Consider the following 21518-nt stretch of genomic DNA (forward strand, 5'->3'; position numbering starts at 1 on the left):
AGTGGTAAAATTCACACTAGAATCCAGGTTTCTTAGCTCTTGATCCAGTGTCCTTCCAGTTCTGTCATAGATTCCTTCAATATAGAGGATTGGGATCCAAATGCATTTGGCCTGTCAGAAGCAGAAGGGTAAGACCAACAAGGAGAGGGGCCTGGTGCAAGGATGTGGAACTGGCCTGAAACTCCCTGCCACTGGGCTTATTGGCTGGAAAACTCCATGACTCAACAATTTCACTCCTAGATATAGACCCAAGAGGAATGAGTGCATCATTTCCACCAAAAGGCAGGTACAAGAATGTACATAGCAGTTTTATTCTTTTTTTTTTTAATTCTCACCAGAGGTTATTTTTTCATTGATTTTTAAGAGAGTTGAAGGGAGAGGGAGAGACAGAAATATTGATGTGAGAGGGACACATTGATTGATTGCCTCCCACACTTGCCCTAACCAGGTCCGGGAATTGAGCCTGTAATCGAGGTACATTGCCCTTGACCTGAATCGAACCTGGGACCCTTCAGTCCACAGCATAACACTCTATCCACTGAGCCAAACTGGCTAGGGCTATTTTTTTTTTAATATTTTTTATTGATTTCAGAGAGGAAGGGAGAGGGAGAGAGACAGAAACATCAATGATGAGAGAGAATCATTGATTGGCTGCCTCCTACACACCCGCACTGGGGACCGAGCCTGCAACCCCGGCATGTGCCCTTGACCAGAATCGAACCCGAAACCCTTCAGTCCACAGGCTGACGCTCTATCCACTGAACCAAACAGGCTAGGGCGGCTAGAGCTATTCTTAATTTTAAAACAACCCAAATGTCCATCAACAGAAGAATGGATATACAAACTGTGGTACATCTCTGGAATGGAATACAATTCGGCAATAAAAATGAACAAACTACTGATGCATACAACAACATGGGCCAATCACAGACACTGTGTTGTGTGAAGAAGCCAATCTCAAAAGAGTATATTCAGTATGAGCAAAACTAATCTGGAGAAATCACAGCAGCAGTTGCTTCTAGGGTTTGGGGGAGACTGACTAAGGGGAACAGGGAAGTTTCTGGGGAGATATAGATGTAGTGGTAACACTAAGTAATACATGGTAACTCTAAGATGTATACACTTTGCTGAATATAAATTATACCAACATTTTTAAAAACTTAAAGCTCAGCTTTTTAGGAAAGAGCAAGTTAAGGAAGGAAAAGGAAGGTTCTTAAAGAACCAAAATTGGAGATGACATCCCAGGTTGACTCCTGTGTAAGGTGGCCAACGGTCCTGATTTGCCTGGGAGTGAGGGATTTCCTAGGACAAAAGACTTTTGGTGCTAAAATTGGGAGAACCTTGGGTAAACCAAGTCAGCTGGTTACCCAACTGCTGTGGAGGTGAACTGGGAAGGAGTTTTGGATGTCTGGCCCACAACCTGGACTCCCTTGGTCCCAGAGTCTTAGGGCGTCTCCTGTGGGCTCAGAGAGGACCCGCCAGGAGGTCAGGACAATGGGCTTTGCTGGCTGACACCAGGAACATCAGGGTTGGGGCATCACCTTTGTTCCCAGGTTATTCCTCAGGATTCCTGACCCTCTTGGAACATAAAGGGGTGGAGTGTGAGAAGGAGGGAAAGGCCTTAGAGACTGAATTGAGGTACTTTGGGCTGACCAGGTTCTAAGCATCACAGCTCAACTGGGCTCTGAGGAGGTTCTCACTCAGCCCTGTTCTCACATCCCCATACCATCCTCCTTCAGATGCCTAGGCCAAGAAAATACCAAAAATATCTTCCACATTGATTCTGTGGAAGATAAACAGACATGGGAACCTCTTGAAGGCAAATACTATTGTATTTCTTCACCTTCACAGCTGTCATAAGGCAGGGGCTGTCCTCTCCCAACTTGGTCTGCCACAACCTGCAGTGACTTGAGCTGTAGGGGTTGCCTTTCCTTTCCTTTTTTTTTTTTTTTTTAAAGAAAACAAAGGTCCCAAAGATAGTAAATAGTAGAGCAGCCAAGTTTGAATCTAGGTGTATCTTAATTCTACAGATGAGATTTTTTAAATTGTATATCTCTTCTTTTTCTCCAATTGACCCCCTCTCCCCCAGCCATTCCCACCCCGGGCAAGCCCCCACCATCCCAGTGTCTGTGTCCATTGGTTGTACTAATATGCATGCATACAAGTCCTTTGGTTGCTCTTTACCCTCCCTCCCCCAATTTGTCTCTAGATCTATTCTTGTTCATCAAATTATGTTGATCATTAAATTCCACATATAAGTGAGGTCATGTGATATTTATCTTTCTCTGACTGGCTTATTTCGCTTAGCATGATGCTCTCCAGTTCCATCCATGCTATTGCAAATGGCAAAAGTTCCTTCTTTTTTATGGCGGCATAGTATTCCATTGCGTAGATGTACCACAGTTGTTTTTTTAAAATATATTTTATTGATTTTACAGAGAGGAAGGGAGAGAAATAGAGAGTTAGAAACATCGATGAGAGAGAAATATCGATCAGCTGCCTCCTGCACACCTCCTACTGGGGATGTGCCTGTAACCAAGGTACATGTCCTTGCCTGGAATTGAACCAGGGACCCTTCAGTCCACAGGCCGATGCTCTATCCACTGAGCCAAACCAGTTAGGGCTGTACCACAGTTTTTTAATTCACTCATCTGCTGATGGGCACTTAGGCTGTTTCCAAATCTTAGCTATGGTAAATTGTGCTGCTATGAACATAGGGGTGCAGATGAGATTTTTTTAAAGTTGTTATTGATTTGGAGAGAATGGAAGGGAGAGAGAAACATCCATTGGCTGTTTCCATTCCCTACTAGGGATGAGGTTGGCAACCCGGGCATGTGCTTTGACTGGAATCCAACTGGTGACCTTTCAATGCACAAGATGATGCTCCACCAACTAAACCATACAGGCCAGGGCTCCTCTCCCTTCGCAGAGCATGGGAGATGTGTGTGTGGGGTAATGAGGGAGCGGCTGTCCAACTGGGGCCAGAAGTGAATTCTGACAAAGAAACTGCCAGGTGGGCTAGTCCTCGGAGGAGAAGCAGGCACCAGGGAGGGTGGGCTCAGAAGTTCTCATAGTGGTGCACGAAGTGGGCCTGGTCCTGCCTGTTGATGAGCTGACAGGCCTTCTCTACATTCTTGGTCATTCCTGGAGGGCCGCAGCTGAATACCCCGATCTTCCGTACCTGTCAAGTGCATGTGGGGAGAGTGGTTTCAGAAAGAAGTTTCCTGCAGGCTTGAGAGGCTCACTTCCAGGAGGAAGCTGCTGCTGAAGCCTGTCTGGAATGACCAGGGCATCAACCCCAGACCATAAGGAGGAGACTTGAGCTGGAGATGGGAAGGGGGTGGGGAGTTTAAGCCTTCCTTATCTTGGGCCAAGTTCAGTGGCGGGGGCGGGGGGGGGGGGGCGTTCCACTCAAGATAGAGCCATAGGGTGCTTACAGGTCAGGATGTCCTGGTGGGGAAGGCCAGAGTCCCAAGATGGGTGATGTTGGGACTAACCTTTGGGTGAACCTCCTGCAGGGAGTTGAAGAAGGGCTCAAAAGGGGGGCGACCAAAGTGGGTGATGGAGCGCAGGCCCGTGAACAGACTCCGGTTCAGCACCTTCTGGAAGTGCCGCTCACAGATGTACTGGTAGAAGAATGATTGGAGGAAGAAGGTCAGAGCCAGGCAGAACCAGGGCAGCTCCTAGCCTAGATGGTAACCCACCCATCCTGCCCGGCCAGCCCTGACGTACCAGCATGGTGGTCCTGAGGTCGAACTTCTCAGCCAGCTGAGTGATATAGATGTGCACGGACACCAGGTCCTGGTGGTCATTCTCCTCTACCTCCCGGATGATGTCAGCCAGCCACTCGAACTGCCGCTGGGTCCGTGTCACCCAGATGAAGTAGATCTGGGGACACATGGCTGGAGCTGAGGACTCAACTCAAGGTTCCTCCACCCCGCATGCCTTCTGCAGAGCAGCTAGGAAGCCCCAGATTACCCACAGACACCGACCCTTTGTCAGGACCCACAAGCTTGGCCCAAGGCTTCTAAACAACAGATTCAAGCAGAGGCCCTTCTGGCTACACTTCCTACCCTCCGTCAGAACATTTGGTACATAGAAAACTCGGTATAAGTGGCCCTGGCAGACCTAGTGCCTATGAGCCAGGGGCTTTTTCTAATGCTATTCTGTTGTGATGTGGGAACACAGTCCATCTATTCGGATTCCTTTGAAGAATGGGAGAGAGACACTCACCTTTTTACAGAGCATTTGGCTGCCCAAGGATGACTTAAAGACCAGGTCTTTGAGGATGGAGGCAAAGGGGGTGACCCCAATGCCTCCTCCCACCAGCACTGACACCTCAAACTTATGCCATTCCTGGTGGCCCTCTCCAAATGGTCCATCAAGGTACAGCTGCCAACAGAAGGGGGATGGAATGAGCCTACCTGCCCCAGCTCTGAGGCTAGAAATGGGGCGGGGGGGGGGGGGGGCGGCGCAGGAGTTGGGGTGTGAGTATAAGGAGAAGAAAGATGCAGGTACATTCGAGCCTATTCTGAGGCAAACAACCCTCTCCCAGCTTGGCCTTGAGGTATCTAGTGCTTCCAGACTCTGGGAGGAGGAGGACAGAGACACGTCTGCCAATGCCAGAGCCCCAAAGTGGTTCCCAATCATGGGCACCTTTGGGTATCTGTCAGAGCCATTGGTTGGGGGTGAGTAGATCTCCCTGAGGCGAGTGGTCCAGGGCCCTGCCGCCCGGATGTGCAGGCTGAGCGTGTCCTCATGGGGCGCAGAAGTCAGTGTGAAGGGGTGGTACTCGTTGGTCCCCAGAGCCAGGCAGGCGATCCGCACCCACTGTCCTGACTTGTACTCAAAGCTTGGGGGCCGCTGGAACTGCAGGTGGGTCACCCCTGGGGTCATGGGCAGAGAAGGGCAGGGATTAGAAGGCTTGTTTCTGGAACCTGAGGACTGGCAGGTACCCTGTCCTCTCACATGCCTGAGGCACAGGGAATAGTCACATGGTCTGAGCAAATTGGGCTCCTGGGGCTGGGAGTCAGAGGCCCCCCTCCTCTGTTTCCTGGGTAACATGAGAGTTTCTCTGCTCCCCTGTTGCAGACCCTCTCTTCTCTCAGATCTCTCTTCCCACATAGGATTCAGGTCCAATACCACTGTCCTGGATACAAGCCTACTGGTTCAGGGAACCTCAGGTTCCCCAGGGGCCAACTTAGTACTTACCAAACCTCCACTGTTATAGCCATATCTGCATAACTCCTGAACTATCGCTTATGTTTTTCTTTGAATTGACTTACTTTTTCAATTTGATTTACCTTGACAACTAGGTGTAGGTCACTAAGGTTGGTGGAAAACCAATATCATGTCCTCTAAATAGAAGGCACCACGTTTTATCAAATTTTTTCTGGATACCCTTTGTGGCCTGACCAGAGCTGAACCCCGGGCCTGTTCTCTCTTTGCTGAAGAAGGAGATTTGCAGGTATTGGAGAGTACAAAAGCCAACTAACACCATGTTGCAACTTTGTCCTTAAGTAATCTTGATTGAAATAAAGTAGAAATGAGGTTAATTTTCTTACTATGTGAGTCCTAAAGGTTGGATGGTTCCTTGACACCTAAAATCATCTTCAGCACCCTCTACAGCGATGTGAATGCCCACTTTAGCCAGCACTGGCTCTCAGCAAGAGTCTCACAATCGAGCCGTTGGCCTATCTCTGAAAGGGGATTGCTCTGCAGAATTGGCCGTGAAAGGGATATATGGTTTCCTGCCCTGCACCCAGGCCACACATGTGGGGGTCTCTCTTGTCCTTAAACGCCTTCATCTGCACTTTCAGCCATCTCTTTTCTAGTCACTTCACACTGTCTACAAGTCCTCCGGGGACTGCATTTGCATCAGGAATGCTGCAGGAGTCCCAGAGAGGCTATCTCAAGGTGAGGTAGGAGGCCTGGAAAGCTGTCATCCCACACACCCTGAGTCAACTTCCCGTGCTCCCCATCCAGGGTCAGGCCAGGCCTGGTACCTGAAGGCAGCAGCTCGGCCTTTACCACGTTGATCTCCACCTTCTTCCGGCTCAGGCTCACCAGCTTGTCCGCCCCGTAGATTAGTGCCGGGACCAGGAAGTAGATGTGGAAACGGGGCAGCTGGACCAGGCCAACGCTGCCGTGGATGATGATCTGGAGACACAGCCAGTTAATATAGCTAAGGCCCAGCCAGGCCCCCTTCCTGCCCTCCCCTTGCCCAGATACATTCTGCTTGGGCCTTGGGCCTGGGCTGGGTAATGAGGATGGAATCAGCTTCAGAGACTGGGATCTCAGATCTGAAGGTCTCCGTTTGAGATCCTGTGTCCAATTCAGCCTGTTCCCCCTCCCATCATGAGCGCTCATTCCTACCCCATGGCCAGGCCCTGCCCAGGAACGTCCCTCACCAGGATGTAGAGCAGGACGTAGAGGTGGTGGGTCAGCCAGAAGCCCCGGAAGCTGCGACGCCGGAAGTGGTGGGAGGCGAAGACGTACATGACGGCCAGGACCAGGAGCAGAAGCACTCCTGTCATACCTGGAGGTACGGGATGCAGGGACAGAGAAGCATCTCAGGACTTCAGCCTGGACTGAGGATGCAAAGAGCATTCTTCCCCCATTCTGCCCTCCTTCTCTGACCTCCCTCATCCCTCCCCTCCCTAGTTCCCAGGACAGCCTGCCTGAGGGAGCTGAAGCTGGGGCTTGTCCTGGAGGCTAGCAAGAGAATCGCTAATTATTATACACACATATGTGTTCATGGGAACATGAAGACAAAAGCAGAAGTCCTCAGACCGTACCCCCAGTTCCCTCACACAGCCCCACTCCCTACCTGGGACTGTCTGGAAGAACCACCAGTAGAACTTCTGGGGAAACTGGGACCTGTGGGGCAAAGGCACATGGGACCTCTGGCTGGGGCAGGAGGGGCTCCGCCACTGTCACAACATGATTCTCTTCCTGCCGGCCCTGATGGCTGAGGTTGCTGGGCCTCCACCCAGAGGGCCCACCATAACTTCCAAGGAACATGCCACCCAATCTCCCACAGTTTCATCCTCTGCTCTCTCAGCAATTCCTCCTCCAGTGTTGTCCTGAACTCTCCTACTGTGCCTGATCTTTGCTTCCTTCAGTGCTTGGTTCATGTTCTATAAATTCAGTGAGGGCAGGGGTATGTGTTTTGCTCAGCGCCCTATCCCTAAGCTCAAACAGTGCCAGGCACATAGTAAACGCCCAGTAAGTATTTGCTGAGTGATTGCATGTGCCTTGGCATCCCTACTCTCTGGCTCCTGGATGGCCACATCAAATGTGCTCCATACATGTTTGCCCAGTGAATGGCTAATAGGCTGAGATGTGTGTCAGGTGCATGTGGGAGTCTCCAACTTCATCTCCCAAACTCCTTCCCTGGCCAATCATGGCCAGCTTCCTTCCTGAGGCTGAGGAATTCCCCTCTCAGCTTCCCCAAGGAGGCTGGCATCTCACCCTCACTCAGTGAGGGAGTGGAGTGTCTGGGACCATCTATTTCTTTTCTAGTATACCCTTGGATGTGCCCAGGTGTCCCGAGGGGACCCTCCCAGAACTGACCCATCATTCACAAAGACGCCGGGGAAGATGCAGGCCAGCATGCTGAGGGGACTGACTGAGAAGATGTAGACATTGACCACGTGGCCAGCGCTGTGCAGAACTGAAAGAGACAGACCGTTAGAGATGCCACCCTGGGCAACTCCAAGGGAATGAGGAGGAACAGGGGGAGAAATGGAAGTAAAAGTAGTTCCAGTCACCTCACTATTTCCCCCACAGCTAGTCCCAGGGGCCTGCAGCAATGAGATTCCCCAGGAGCCACGTACCAGCCAGGACAACAGCAGCCATGGCGATCCAGCGATGGAAGTCCACGGCGGCGTCGAAGGGCACGTAGCGGTTGAGGAAGGTCTCCCGCAGGAAGGTGATGAGGTTGCGGCACATGGTGAGCAGGATGTAAGAGAACATGAAGGAGACACTGGCGGCCGTGCCCCGCGACAGGATGATGCCCACAAAGGTGGTCTGTGCGATGCCCGAGGGTGGCGAGGCGAAAGCATAGTCTGGGGACAGAGTGGGACGCTGAGGAGCGGGAAGAGCAACCAGAGGGCTTCCCTTCGCCCATCCACTGCCCCAAACCAGAGCTCGTACAGTAGGCGCGCTCTGCAAACAGGCCCGCACAGATGGCTGAGAAGATCGTGATGCACACGATGTGCCGCCGGTAGTTCTCCACGAAACGCTTGTACTGCTGCAGCTTCTGGGCCAGCAGGCCCTTCTGCCTCTTCTCCTGCAGCGCCTTCGTGTACAGCGGCGGAGAGATCACCGCTGCCCTGCAGCCGGGAAGGCAGTTGGCTGTAAGGTCAAGGCACCCTGGCTTCCCCTAAATGTCAGCCAGGCCGGTGTGATTCAGTGGTTGCGCATCGACCTCTGAAGCAGGAGGTCACGATCCCATTCCTTGGTCAGGGTACATGCCTGGGTTGCTAGCCCCCAGTGGGAGATGTACAGGAGGCAGCTGATCAATGATTCTCTCTCATCATTGATGTTCCCATCTCTCTCTTCCTCTCCCTTGTTCTCTGAAATCAATAAAAATGTATTTAAATTTTTAAAAAATCACTCCATGAAGGAGACCTGGTGACTCCCTGGGGGACAGGATGGGCCACAAAATAAGTTTTTTGGGGGCAGACTCCCAACCCCCCAAACCTTTGCTTCTCATCTTTATTTGTTTTATCCACTCCTTCCTTTGTCTCCCCACTACTCTCCTCCCTCTTCCTCCTGTCTGCTCTGTCCTTCCCTCTTCCTGCTCCCTGCATAGGCTTCACTGCTCTGCCCAAAGCAGGCAGGAGCCAGGAGACTTGGTGTCACGTCTGAGTGCCAGATTCTAGCCTGAACATTAAGATATTGATCACTTGACTCTATAGCCCTCCAATCGAGTTAGGTACTGATGGAATAAGACTCAGGATGGTCTCTTGTGTGTCAGGTGGTGTGGGCAGAACCCAAAGACCCTGAGATCTCTCCCCATGTCTCCTGGGCCCAGGGGTGTAGGAAACACTTACTTTTTGCCAAACCTCTTCTTCAGCCCAGGTCCTCCAAGCTCTCGGGCTTCTGAGGCAGGGAGCCTCCCTCCCTGGGAGCAGGAGCTGAGAAGAGGAAAGTGGGTCTAGTTCTCCCCTTGTCTTTGCAGCCAGAGGAGAACTGTCAGGTCAGAGTTCAGGGATGGGGTGGGATAGGGTAGGAGTGGATCCTATGACCCATCCTACCCACACAACTTGCCCATAAAACTGGTCAGAGAGGAGCAGACAGGAGACAAGGCAGAATGAATAAATATGATCTGGTCATGTGTTCTATAGGATGGTTCTGTCCTGGAGTGGCAGGAGAGAGCCAGGCTCCTGAGCAGCATGGGGTGTGGGAGGCAGCTAGAATTTGGGCTAGGACTAGCCATGCACTAAGAGTATCTTTCATAGGTCAATGACTGACCCCAGGGTCAGATTCAGCCAGCCCTACTTTCTTCATTTCTTTGCAGGGTACCTGGCCAATTGGACTTCCCAACGCCCCATTCCTGCTCACCGTTCTCCAGGAGTTCGAGTGATGAATGAAACTCGACTACTAATGTTTGGTTTAAAGATGTCTCCAACACCTGGAAAGAAAAATAAGAGGCTTCCCCATGAGGTGGGCGGGGTGGGGTGGAAGACTGTCCCTCCAACACCACCCAGCCCTCTGGGAAGGGTGCCATGGCACTTGTCAGTGACTTGCTCATGTCCTCATCTCCTGCTCCAGCTTTGTTCCCCTCCCTCCCCACACTGCACACGGGGCAGCCACTGCTAGACAATGTGGCAATTCTGTGCCATTAGGAAAAGGAGCCCTCTCCAGGTAGATGCCTGGGCCTGCAGATCCTTTGTGTAAAGAAAGCAGTGCCTTTTCCTCTGGCCAGATACAATCCAGACCAATGCACATGGCTTGGTGGGCAGAATGTAGGCTGGATTTCAGCTCACTCTTGAATCCTCAGTGGGCATTTTTGTGCAGGGCTGTAGTACACCCTTGATTACACATGCCTGACTCAGTGCTAAGCACCAAGGACTAAGACAGAAATGGGATCTGGGTTCTATACATCAGGAAGTCTCATTTTGAGGACACACCCTTCCTTGACTCTGACCATTCCTTACATACTCACACACCTTCACCTCTGACACAGAGCTGCGTGCGGCGGAGTTCACTGTCATGGTCCCGCAGCATGAAGTGGAAGTCCTCCCATGTCAGCTCCTCCTTGTTCTGGAAGCCTGACTCCCGGAACATGGACTCCACCACCTCCTCCAGCTGGGCCTTGGACAGGCAGTTGTTGGAGATCTCGATGAAGGACCTGGGAGAGGACCAGAGAGAGCAGCCTGTTACCTGGTGAGGTCAGACTCAGGCAAGTGCAGAGTGGGATGGGCCATGGATGATCTAATGTTGTTGCCAGTGACCCTGGAAATAACACCAAGAAGATATTCATCCAGCCTGTACCTGACACTAAGCTGGGTGGGGTGACCACGAGCTCAAAAGGCAGAACAAAACTGAAAATGACCTTGACCAATGAAAGATAGCAACCTTCAAACAGGGAGACATCTACAGCTGGGATGAATGTCCACTTAGTGTAGGGACATGTCCAGGTATGCCATGGTGCCATGACAGGGTCTCTGCCTCTGACAGGGTCTCTCTCGTATTATGTCTCCTACACCATCGCTGGGCTCCCCCTTTCACAGTCCAGTGGGGGCATAGAAAACTGGGGGGAGGGGGAGGAGATAGCTTCAATGGCTGCTGCTTCCTCGTGCCAAAACCTCAAAGCACAGACAGGATTGTTTCCACACCCAATCAGACAGCACCCATAGTGGCAGCAGCAGTAGCCATACTCTTTTCTTAAGCTGTGCTTTGGGATGAAACTATGAGCCCAGAAGAAAAAGAGCTTTTCCCACACCGTACAGCAAGCACTGCTATCACACTGAGAAACACATCATCCCACTGAGACTGAGGAAGGTCCACACACTGAGTATAGGATGAGAAGGTGGAAGCTCATGCCTTGGGGGCAGGGACCCTCTCCTAAATTCCATAGGATGTACTCTGGCCTGGGCCTGCAATGGCACACCCAGCATGGTACAGACTGCAGTCAGCTAACTTCACCCCATCCCTTCTAGAAGCCCATGTCCAGTTGTGGTATCTGGACTGTGAGAGGGATGAGGCAGTCAAGGGGAATACAGAAGTCAATAGAAAGGCTTAAAGGGGGGGGGGGGACATTTAAAAGGTCCTGAGCTATTATATGCATTCTATTCATTCATTTGTTCATTTATTCCATCTTATTCAGTTAACCATGTATTGAATGCCTGTTATGTGCCAATCACAGCATAGAGGAGGTGCATTCAGCAGGAAACAAAGAAGGCATGAACCCCATCCTTATAGAGCTGAAGGGGACTGTGTTACTGGAGCATTGTCTTCAGGAATAAGAAGTCTCAAAACTGATCTTTATCAAGACACTACAACCTGAAATGGCTTAAGGGGCAGTAAGAGAGAAGGGTCAAAAAATAGGGGAACTGTCTGTGTTCCTCCTCCTGCTAATCAGGGTGATTGATATTGGAAGAGTGACTAAGGTTGTCCATGCTCCATCCACCTGTGATTTCACTGTATAGAGCAGTGTTAGGCATGCTGTAGACTTCACAAAGATCCAGAAGCATCCAGAAGGGGTTAGTGGACTTTCGTTAGTGGTCATATTAGTGTTGGTTGTGGTTTTGTTTTTTGTTTTTTTTCTAACTAGGGAGGGAGAATTTTCTGGCTGATGTGAAAGTGCAGATATTGACCCTCCTGGAGCAAAGTTTGGGAATGCTAAGTGAGAAAGGCTTATACTGGGGTCAGAAGGGTCAAACTTTTGAAGCTGGCTGCTCTGAGAGTCTAGGACGCACTGAGGGCCAGCTCTCAGTGGAGGCTGCCTCCTTGCCTACACTCCTCTGACCTGACTTGTTTTCCTGTTGAAAACATCAGGAAGTCTCAGGGCTAGAGGGGCCCAGCCCGTACCGCATCATGGTGAAGAATTCCTCCCTGGAGAGAAAGCCATTTTCATCCAGGTCATACATGGTGAACATCAAACGGGACTTGTCCTCTGGGGAGCCTGGGAAGAGAAAGGGGGATACAGGTCATCTCTCTGCTGAAAGAACCCTGGCTCCTGGAATGGCCCACCATCCGCCTACCTTTCATGAAGACCACCAGGATGTCCAGGAACTCCCGGAAGGACAGGTAGCCATTGCCGTCTTTGTCGGCCAGAGAGAACATGGACTCTACAAACATGTCCTGGGGCTTGAGGCCCAGGGACTCAGCAAACTCAGACCTACTCAGCTCACATGTCAGAGCCTCTCGTACCTTCTGTGGCGAGTCCAGGGGCTGAGCCCTTGCATCAGATTGGTCGATGTCCAGCACCTGTACCCAGGCAGCAGTAGAGGGAAGGAGAGAAGGAAGTGAGGCCTGGCTGAATGCAATTCAGTGACTCTTCACATCTCTCCAAAGTCCAACTAAGAAAGGGAGGCCCTGGTGGCTACTCCTAGTCCTCAGATATACTCCTGCCTTGGGCCCCTGTTCTCCTGTAGAGGGAGTGGCTTCAATCTCTAGCATTTTCTCCCTGGACCCAAGATCCAGGAACTTTATACAGTAGGAATGGTGCTGGGCCTGGCTGGGAGCAGCAAGGGCAAAGTTTGGGATTGCTCAGTGAGAAAGCTTATACTGAAGACAGAAGATGTAGTTGACATGGGTGGACAGGCAGGAAAAGGCTAGAGATATGTTCTCTTACCAATTCAGACAAGCTGCCATGTGCCTGATTTGGTCTCTGCACATTATTCCAAGATTTTAAAAGTCATTTATATGTAGCAACCATTTGTTAAATGTCTACAATGTACAGTTAAGTCCTCACTTAATGTCATCAATAGGTCCCGTGACTTTAAGCAAAAGGAGGTACAACAAAACCAATTTTACCATAGGCTCATGATATAAGCTTGAGTTAAGTTCCTATGTCATCTCATCAAAGATATCAGAAGATCTGCTGTACCAAGCATTTGGGCTAAACACTACATAGAACAGTGTTCTTCAAATGTTGGAGTGTATCAGGATCCCTTGGCGGGTTTATGGGCCCCAACCCCAGAGTTCCTGATTCACTAGGTCTGGAGCGAGGTGAGGGGGGTGAGGGCTGCTAAAGATTTGCATTTTTAACAAATTCCAAGTTCATGCTACTGCTGTTCGTCTAGGGGCTACACTTTGAGAACCACTAATGTAGATTGTCTCACTGAATCCTTACAACAACCAAATGGGATGAATCCTATTTTAATAGGCTGTTTTATAGATGAGGAAACTAAGATACAGAGCAGAGGTCATGTGATTTGCCTAAGGTCACACAGACAGTGAGTGGCAAAGCTAGGATGTCTCCAGCCCACACAGCAGAAACTTAGTTCACCCATATAGAGTCCTATCAGGCCAAGGTTTCCTCCAACCCATGGGTTGGTCCTATCTGCAAAAGGCACAGCCATAGCACCTGAAGAAGGTGTCTGAAGAAGACTTCCAGGATGCGGCCCCGCTGCTGCTTGGTCACAGCCTTCCTGAACAGCTCATTCTCACCCATCTCAGCCCTGTGGAGACCCAGAGCCCACTGCACACAGGAGTCTTGCAGATGCTGAACGAAGCTTCTTCGCTCCTCCTCAGAGTTAAACAGCAGCACCTGGGTGGGAGGAAGGCTGAGCCAATGCTCAGAGCTTGAGCTTCTGATTCAGCCTCCCCTCAGAGAACCTTAGGTTGGGGATAGGTGAGTGGCCCAAGAGGGTCAGAAGGAGGGTAGGGGACCTCTGAAAGGAGTGCCTCTCCCACAATCAGCCTTCACAATGAGCTCTGTAGCTAAGAAGAGGGTGACTCGAGAGGACTCGCTGTGAGAGGGGAGGCAGGATGGGCTGTACCAGGTCATATTCCTTGGGGATCTTGAGCAGCAGGGTGCGACATCCACGGTTGTTGGACAGAATGAGGTTGACCTGCTGCAAGGGCCGCAGCTGGATGGTGCGCAGCACAGAGAGACGCATATCCAGAACCTGAAGACACTTGTCTGGGAGCAGCTGAATGATGACGGGGTAGCTGCTCTCCCTAGGGCCTGGCCACTCCATCGCTGCAGGGGAGATGATTGGGCAGAGCAGATCAGCAGAGGTCCCCAGGCCTCTGCCCTCAGGCCAGTTCCACTCTACCGGTCAGAACAGGCATCCCAAAACCTGGCTTTCTCCCCACATTGTAACCTGGTTCTTACCCCTCCCCCTGCCCCCACCTACCCCCTCCTCCTCAGTCCCATCTCACCTAGTATTCCATCTTTGGCTGCCTCCTTCTTCAAACTCTCTTTGCCTTTCTTTTGTAATCTTTTGAGATCTCGGCTCCGGAAATGGGCCACCACCCCAGAGATAAGCAGACTCACTGAAGGGGATCAGAAGGAGCCAGTGGGTAGGGGAGCCCCTCACCTGAAGCTTTACTGAGGCTTGGCTGCCTGCCCCCCACCCCCCACCCCCCACCCCGCCTCCCAAGGCTCACTGTGCCTGGCTTCGACTATACCAAGAAACTAGCCCTGCAAGCCAGCCGGTAATGAGCGGCAGGGTCAGACCATGGGAAGGGGGAGGAGGAGAAGAGAGATGGGTGAGGGGGTGAAGGGCCCACCTAGAGGAAGACAGCAGAGAGCCACGATGGTGATACCAAAACCAGGACCACTGCCCTCGAAGTAGTCAGTCACGGTCATGGGCACACAGGTTGCCAAATCCTCAATTGTGAGTTGCTTGGGCTGAGGACACGGTGCACCTGAGAGAGAGGGCACAAAAGAGTCTCAAAGCCTGAGGGTCCTACTCCTTGGCCAAGCATCCTCCCTTTCTTCTGTAAAAAACCAGGCACCCTCCTCTCTCCCAGGCTCACCTCACTGGAACATGTTCCCCTCCAAAAGTCCCCTCCCATATCTCATCTCACAGCACTCACCACAGCTTGACCACAGGGTGCAGCCTGCAAACTAGCCCAGTCTCTAGCGGGGGAGATGGACTAATGCAGGCCTCCTAGACTAACACGGAGGGGGCTGCCTGGTGCCTGGCTCCCTGGACAGCACCAAGTGATCCCTCAAACCTTGGTTCTTTCTCTGGCAGCCATCTCTTGTATTCTCCCAGGCCACCTACCTTCATGCCAGATAAAGACATTGGGCTGCAGGGCACTGGGGTCCACGTTAGTGACAGCCACCAGCACGTCCCGCAGAGTGGTGTTTCTGATTTCTGCAATTTCTTCTCTGGAGAACAGCCTAAGTTGGAGGAAGCCAAGGATTTTGAGGATGGGAAGGGGTTGTAGGCCTCTAGCAATCTCAGCAGCAGGTACCCAGGTGAGGAAAGAGACCCAGAGGGTCTGGGAAGAAAGTGAGGCCAGTTGGGAATCAAGAGCCCATGGGGACTGTTTACAGGCAAAGGGTCTGGGCCCAAGGCCAAGTGGAGCCAGGCAGGCCTTACCCATTCCTGGTGTTCTCAAACCAGTAACGGTCACCATCCCGAAGACGCACAAACTGGTCTAGGACTATGGCACTGAAAAGGGGTCCGGGGTCTCCCTGGCTCTCCAGGAGCCCCCCAGGGAGTAACTCCAGCAGGGACAGGTCGTGGTTGTACAGGGCAGCTGTGGCCTCCAACACCTGGGGAACCACAGGAGGTGAGGTATGTGTGTACACAGGTGTGTCTATGTGTTGGGGAGAGCAGCCACTCTTGCCCCATCCCTCAAACATAGAACCCCATCAGCTACTTGGCTTGCTGTTCAGGCCTCTTTCTAGGCAGCCCCCTCGGTTGGTGGCAAATCTTGTGGGAGGACCAGTGTATCCCTGCCCATGCTGAGACCACTGTCAATTGCCCAAGGATATATCTTGTGACCATCACTACCCAGACCGCCTGGCCCCAATGATTAGCAGCTTCAAAGCCACCCAACTCTTGGGGAGGAAACCCGCAGGAATAGGGCAATGACACCCACCCAGGGGCGACCCTGCAGGAATGGTACGATGTAGTGATGAGGAACATACTCTGGAATCAGGTGGCTGAATTTAAATCCTGCATCTATGAGTGACTTCACAACTATGTCATTGATAAAATGGGGATAATAGTAGTATCTACCCTACCACATTCCCAATGTAGATTAAACGAATTACATGTGTAAAGGACCGGGAACAGTAGGGCCACAGGAAAGCTTTAGTTGCTATTATTATCATTACTATTCCTGACCTGGGCATCCACATTGGGGTTGAGGTAACTCCAGTTCTTCGGGTTTTCTAAACCCAAGGCTAGTAGAGCTTGACTATAGCTGGGCAGCCCCATATCCCTGCCACGCTGGATGCTGCTGGCCACGTAGTCTGTGCGGGAGAACTTGCCAAAGCCAGGCCAATAATCTACGGAGGGGAGAGGACTAGACTATAGGCTCAGTCACTTCAACCCTTCTTTGCCCAATAGCCTCCAATTGGGCTGTTGACACTACCCTCCCCCCCTCCCGCCCCCAGCACTTGTCTACATGTGACTGTATCCACATCATCCTTGCCTAGGTGTGGAGTCCATGTCACCATGGCCCAAGAGACTTTTTCTGCTAAGTCTCTTCCCTTAAGACTCAAGACTGTTTTAGTTACCAAGCAGAACATTCCCTAGCCTTTACCTCCTGAACTTCAAGACAGGACTGAATGAAAACGTTTAGAGACCTAAGCATTGAAGAGATTGTGGTGCCGCCCTTCCCCCACATACTCAGACATAGGCAATTTAGAATGAAAACAACGCTAAAATGTAAGTTGAGGGGAAATTTTCAAAGCTTATTTTCTTCTAATGGCTATTTGCAGTGTATCTCTGTCTCTGCACTGTAGGTACCATAGGTCTACCTGTTGATTAACTCAAAAGAATCCCCAGGCTGCCAGGCCTCTGGGCCCCTTTCCCTTCTGGTTCCAGAGCTCACCCCTAAGATCTTCAACCACTATCCTGTCCTCCAGCTCTGAAATCTGGGAGGCCATTCCCAGCAGCAGTTGATTCACTGCCTGGGCACTGTTCAGGTTGGGGTTCTGGAAATAAACAAGACTCTCAGTCAAGAAGGCTTTCAGGTCCCTTCCCAAAGCCCAATCCCTCTAACCTTGGACCAAAGGACAAAGGTCCCTTGGCCAATCCCAGACTCTCTCTTGAACTGGTGTCCCCAGATAATTTTCTGATTCCCCTACCCTTCATCTCCCACCACCCTGGATCAGCAACACTCAAGAATTGGAATTGTTGCTTTCCCCAGCCTATGTAATGAGACTGACCTTGAGCCACCTTCCCTTGACCCTGACCCCAGGCTGACCTCCCGAGTCCAGTAGCTGTTGCAGACTCTGAGAGCTTTGGAGGTGTTAAGACCCTTGTTGGTGATATTCTGGAAATCACAGCTGGCAGTTCTGAAATGGGGAATCAAGAATGTGGTGAGGGGATTAAGGGAAGAAGCTAAAATGGGGTTGAGTTAGGTGAGGGATTCAGAGGGGGTTGGCCAAGTCTGAGGGATAGTCCCTGAACTTCCTTGAAGTCCTGGCAATGTGTGTGGATTGAAGATAAAGGTTGCTCTTTGTCCACTCAGGGTGGGAAGGGAAGGAGGGAAAAGGGTTATCTAGCTGATAGACAAATCCTGCTCTCAGCAAATAAAGTTCAGTCATTACAAGGAGCTGGGGAGATTTCCCTGTTAAGGCTGAATTTCCTATCCCAGGGTCCTGTTTTAAGACCACAATGTCTGCTTCCTTCACGTCATTGTAGAGGTGTATAAAACGCTCCAGGACCCCAGGCCCACTAATTCACCACCTCTACCAGTGCTGTGCCTCCTTTCCCATCACCAGCCTCTCCCTCACCTCATGTAGACGCCAGGGGGCACCATGGTGGAGAGGAACTGTTCAGAGGCTGCCAGGAACTCTGGAGAGATGCTGGGGTCCAGGAAAGGGCGGTACCCTGCCCCATGGGAGGAATAGGAGAAATAAACTCCTGAACCCTCCATCCTCCCATAACAGGCATCCACCTGTCTTCTTTCCACCCATGGATCCTAATCACAACCTCCCTCAACACAGGTGCCCCCCATGCCCTCACCTGTATATTCTGGGGGTGTTTGCTGCAGGAAGCTGGGCAGCCACTCATACAGAGCAATGTTCTGAGGGTTAAGAGAGAGGAAAGGTGGGGCGAATGCTCCAGCTGCCAGGCCAGGAGGGATCTGAGCCAGGGAAGGCTTAAGTGGGAGAGGACGACCAGGCAGGGGCAGTCATGGGAAAGGCAACTCAAATGGGAGAGGAGCTGAGGCCTCTCCCACAAAAACAAGCGATTGGGGGGCCGGGGGGCAGGGGGGCAGCTAAATCTCTTGTGTAAGTGGCACTTAGCCTCTCTGTCATCCCTAGACTTTAGCTCTCCACCTGAGCAGGGGATCTTGCGAGCGAGGGAAGGCGGGTCACCCGGTCCTGGTCGCCAGCTGTCCCAGTAAAGGGTGTTTCTGGGTGGCCGGTGTTCAAGGATGGAGGGCTCTGCAGGGGAGCAGAGTCCCGTGGACCAGGGCAGGAGGGTGGGGCGGGAGGGCCGTGGCACTGACCTGGTAGGTGGCAATGACCCTCTTGCGCGCGTGCTGGAACAGCTCCTCGTCCCCCCAGCGCGGGTGCTCGCGGGCCAGCCTCTGCGCGCACAGGTTGTGGTAGCGGAACCAGAGCAGGCCCAGCGCCTGCAGGAAGGGCTCGCGGTTCCCTCGCTCTGCCCCGAAGGCTGCATCCGCCAGGGGGACACAGGAGGGAGAGGAGCGGGTGTGACCCAGGGGAGCGCCACCTCGCAGACCCCAGCCCGCCCCGCTCTCCCGCCGGCCCGGCGCCCCGCGGCCTCACCATACAGCCCCCGGGCCCCGCGCTGTCCCGTGGCGGGGTCGGGCGCGATCCACATGAGCAGGGGCTCCTGCGCGTCCCGGGGGAAGGCGGGGTCGGCCCCCGACGCCAGCTGTCCCCCAGAGAAGCTCCGCAGCGCGTCGCTCCAGGAGTGCGAGGAGCCATAGATGGCGCTGCCGTCCAGCCAGCCTGTCACCTCGTTGGTCTGACAGGTGAGCAAGTGGGTAGTCGAGGCGGGTAAGGGGGGCCCAGGGCCAGGGCCTTGGGGGAGGGGGATCCTCTCCGCACACGACCCTGCCAGACCCGGAGCCCAGAGCCCCACCCGCCTGGGATCCAGCTCCTGCCCCGCCACTTGCCCTTCTCACCAGGTCCCGGGGGTTGCTGGGGCTCTGCCCGGTCTTGGGGTCCCAGCGGCTCCTCTGGAAGGGCAGCACCACATCCCCGCGCCGGCTGGGGTCGAACACGGGGTCCCCAAGTGGGATGTGGATGTTGAGGAACTCGGCGGGGCAACCAGGTCTCTCTATGCTCACCAGGTCCGAGAGCACGTGGTAGCCTGCGTGCCAGGGGTGCGAACTGGTGAGAATCGCCACTTCCTGTGGCCAAGTTTCTCAAGAGCCGAAAGGCAGATGTTTGAGTGCAAGCGCTACCAACAGCTCTGTGGCTTTTTTCTAATTTGCAAAGTTGTGATCATCAATATAATTAATATAAGCCCCCTCCCCAGCCAATCCCCATCTCCTAATAGGTCCTTCCACCACCCCTCCTCTAGCGGGGGTGGAAGGGGGAGGGCAAGGGGGGACGTGATGGGGGGAGGGAGAGGATGATCATAGTGAGAGGAGAGCATGGCAGGGGACTCAGCTCCTGAGAACTATAATGGAGGGCCAGGGTTACTCCTGGGTTTGGAGTAAGGGGTAAAAGAAAATTGATGGGAGCAAAGGTCCCTGAATGGAAGCCCCAGATCCCTCTGAGATGAAAAAAGCCTCGTGCTGCCTAGTGGGGGCTGGGGGGATGTGGCTGAGGACTTGCAGGGGGGCTTCAGTGGGTCGGCCCTCGTGTTTTCCCACGTGGCCCTCACCGAAGAAGACCCCCAGCACGGTGCGGTTGCGGCGGGATGCCAACCCGGCTGGGCCCTGCATGGCGGCGTTGCTGAGACGGCGCGGGTTGGGCAGCTGCGGCTCTCCCAGAGCTTGGTACACACCGTCTGCGTAATTGGCCGGTACCAGGCGTCGCAATGGGCCGCCTACAGGAAACCGGCTGTGTGAGGGCACTCCATCCCCAACAAGCCCCGAACTTTGCCCTCCTCTTCCCTCACCAGGGACAAGACCCCTCTCCCTAGTCTCCTGGCCCCGGCAGGGATGCACAGGCGTTCCCCGCGCAGGCAGCCCGGAGGCTGGCGGTGCGCTCCCCCACACGCTCCGCGCCGGGACGCACCTGCCGCGCCTCGCTGGTGGTGCCGCAGGTTGTTGAACCAGCCGTCATAGCGCTGCACTTCCCAGGGCAGTGAGAGTGCGTCCGCGCCGCCTGTGGGTCAGAGAGTGGCCCCCTCAGGGCTAGCCTCGCCGCGACGCCCCGGGTACCCGACGACCTCAGCCCGAGCTTCTCTGGCCCGCCCAGCGTCCGCAAACCGACCCGAGTGGCTGTGTCTGCTCAGCGTGGAGTCTGCCCTGGGAAGTTTCCCGGCCTGCTGAGCCGCGCAGCCATCTGACCCGATCTTCCAGCCTCAGGGAACCGCTTGACTTCATTGTTCCCTTCCCTCAACCCCAGGGGTAGCGAGTGACACCCCGGGAGGGCGCCCAGTGCTTACCCGCCGGATCCAGGGATCCAGTCAGCAGAGCTCCCAGGAGCACCAGTGTCTCTGGTCTTGCGTGGACCATGCCGAGCCTGCGGCCTGGGGAATAGGAGGTGGTATGTGAGGGACATAAAACTGGCGTCCCCAAAGCCTACAGTCGGCACAGGAGGAGGAGGCATCAGCTGTTTTCACTTCTGGGGCGAAGCTTTTAGAAGCCTTACCAAAAGCCCGCACCGGCACGCTGCTCTTTGGGGGGGACGGCGGACGTAGCAGCCCTCACCTCCCCGCCTGGGGAACGGCTTCTCCTAGAAAGCAGGAAAGCAGGGAAGGGAAAGGGGCTAGTAAGCTGGAGGCCAGGACATGCAGCGCCCCATCCTCCGAAATGAATGTCTGTGCATGGACTGGAGGGATGGGAAGATCAAGCCCCAAGCCCCGGTCCAACCACTGGTTTGGAGCCCCCGTGGGGGATCAGAAGTCTTTTTTCCTCTTGGAATCTTTGCTTTTTTTTGCTCTGCTTCCTGCCTCCACCACCCCATTCCCACAGCCACTCACCAGCTCAGCCTCCCCGCTGCGCTCTCGCCCAGCGCTCTGGGTCCTCTGAGGCACGTTGCGCGCGTGTCCACTCCGGCTAGACCGGTTACAGGTGTGACCGGCTAGACTCTCTGCGCTCACCCCCTGCTGAGGAGGCAGGTCTCCTCTCATTTGCATAACGACCGCCTCCTCTACTTTGCATGATCTCTTCCCGGACAGATCCCACTTCCAAGCCCCAACGCTGCTTGGCACGCTGCCCGTGCAGCTATAAAAGGAGTCAGGGTCCCGAGAGCGACTTGCAAACGCAGAGCA

The 21518-nt window shown here is 53.3% G+C and overlaps 1 protein-coding gene across 4 annotated transcripts; it reads right to left on the reverse strand.

Moving 5' to 3' along the window:
- Positions 1–2665: 2665 nt before the first annotated feature.
- Positions 2666–21511, reverse strand: DUOX2 (dual oxidase 2). Of its 4 annotated transcripts, XM_036300048.1 has the most exons (35): positions 21228–21367; positions 20897–20980; positions 20691–20774; positions 20318–20407; positions 19962–20126; positions 19255–19442; positions 18893–19094; positions 18610–18776; positions 18120–18180; positions 17888–17984; positions 17356–17446; positions 16981–17083; positions 16269–16432; positions 15516–15691; positions 15195–15313; positions 14695–14832; positions 14344–14457; positions 13959–14161; positions 13544–13726; positions 12216–12441; positions 12043–12136; positions 10179–10360; positions 9571–9640; positions 9060–9143; positions 8158–8336; positions 7839–8069; positions 7576–7675; positions 6830–6879; positions 6411–6538; positions 6006–6159; positions 4657–4886; positions 4234–4392; positions 3733–3888; positions 3498–3626; positions 2666–3181 (listed from the first exon to the last, which is right to left on the reverse strand). In XM_036300048.1, exons 3-35 carry the CDS (start codon positions 20758–20760, stop codon positions 3059–3061), a joined length of 4626 nt encoding a protein of 1541 aa, XP_036155941.1. In that variant the 5' UTR covers positions 20761–20774; positions 20897–20980; positions 21228–21367; the 3' UTR covers positions 2666–3058. The 4 variants fall into 4 exon arrangements, with proteins under 4 accessions (XP_036155941.1, XP_036155949.1, XP_036155958.1 ...); XM_036300056.1 differs by lacking the exon at positions 14344–14457; XM_036300065.1 differs by lacking the exons at positions 6830–6879; positions 7576–7675 and having other exon boundaries at positions 21228–21372.
- Between the last annotated feature and the right edge of the window lie 7 nt (positions 21512–21518).

The sequence above is a fragment of the Myotis myotis genome, unplaced genomic scaffold (genome assembly GCF_014108235.1).
Source record: "Myotis myotis isolate mMyoMyo1 unplaced genomic scaffold, mMyoMyo1.p scaffold_m19_p_1, whole genome shotgun sequence".
NCBI lineage: Eukaryota > Metazoa > Chordata > Mammalia > Chiroptera > Vespertilionidae > Myotis > Myotis myotis.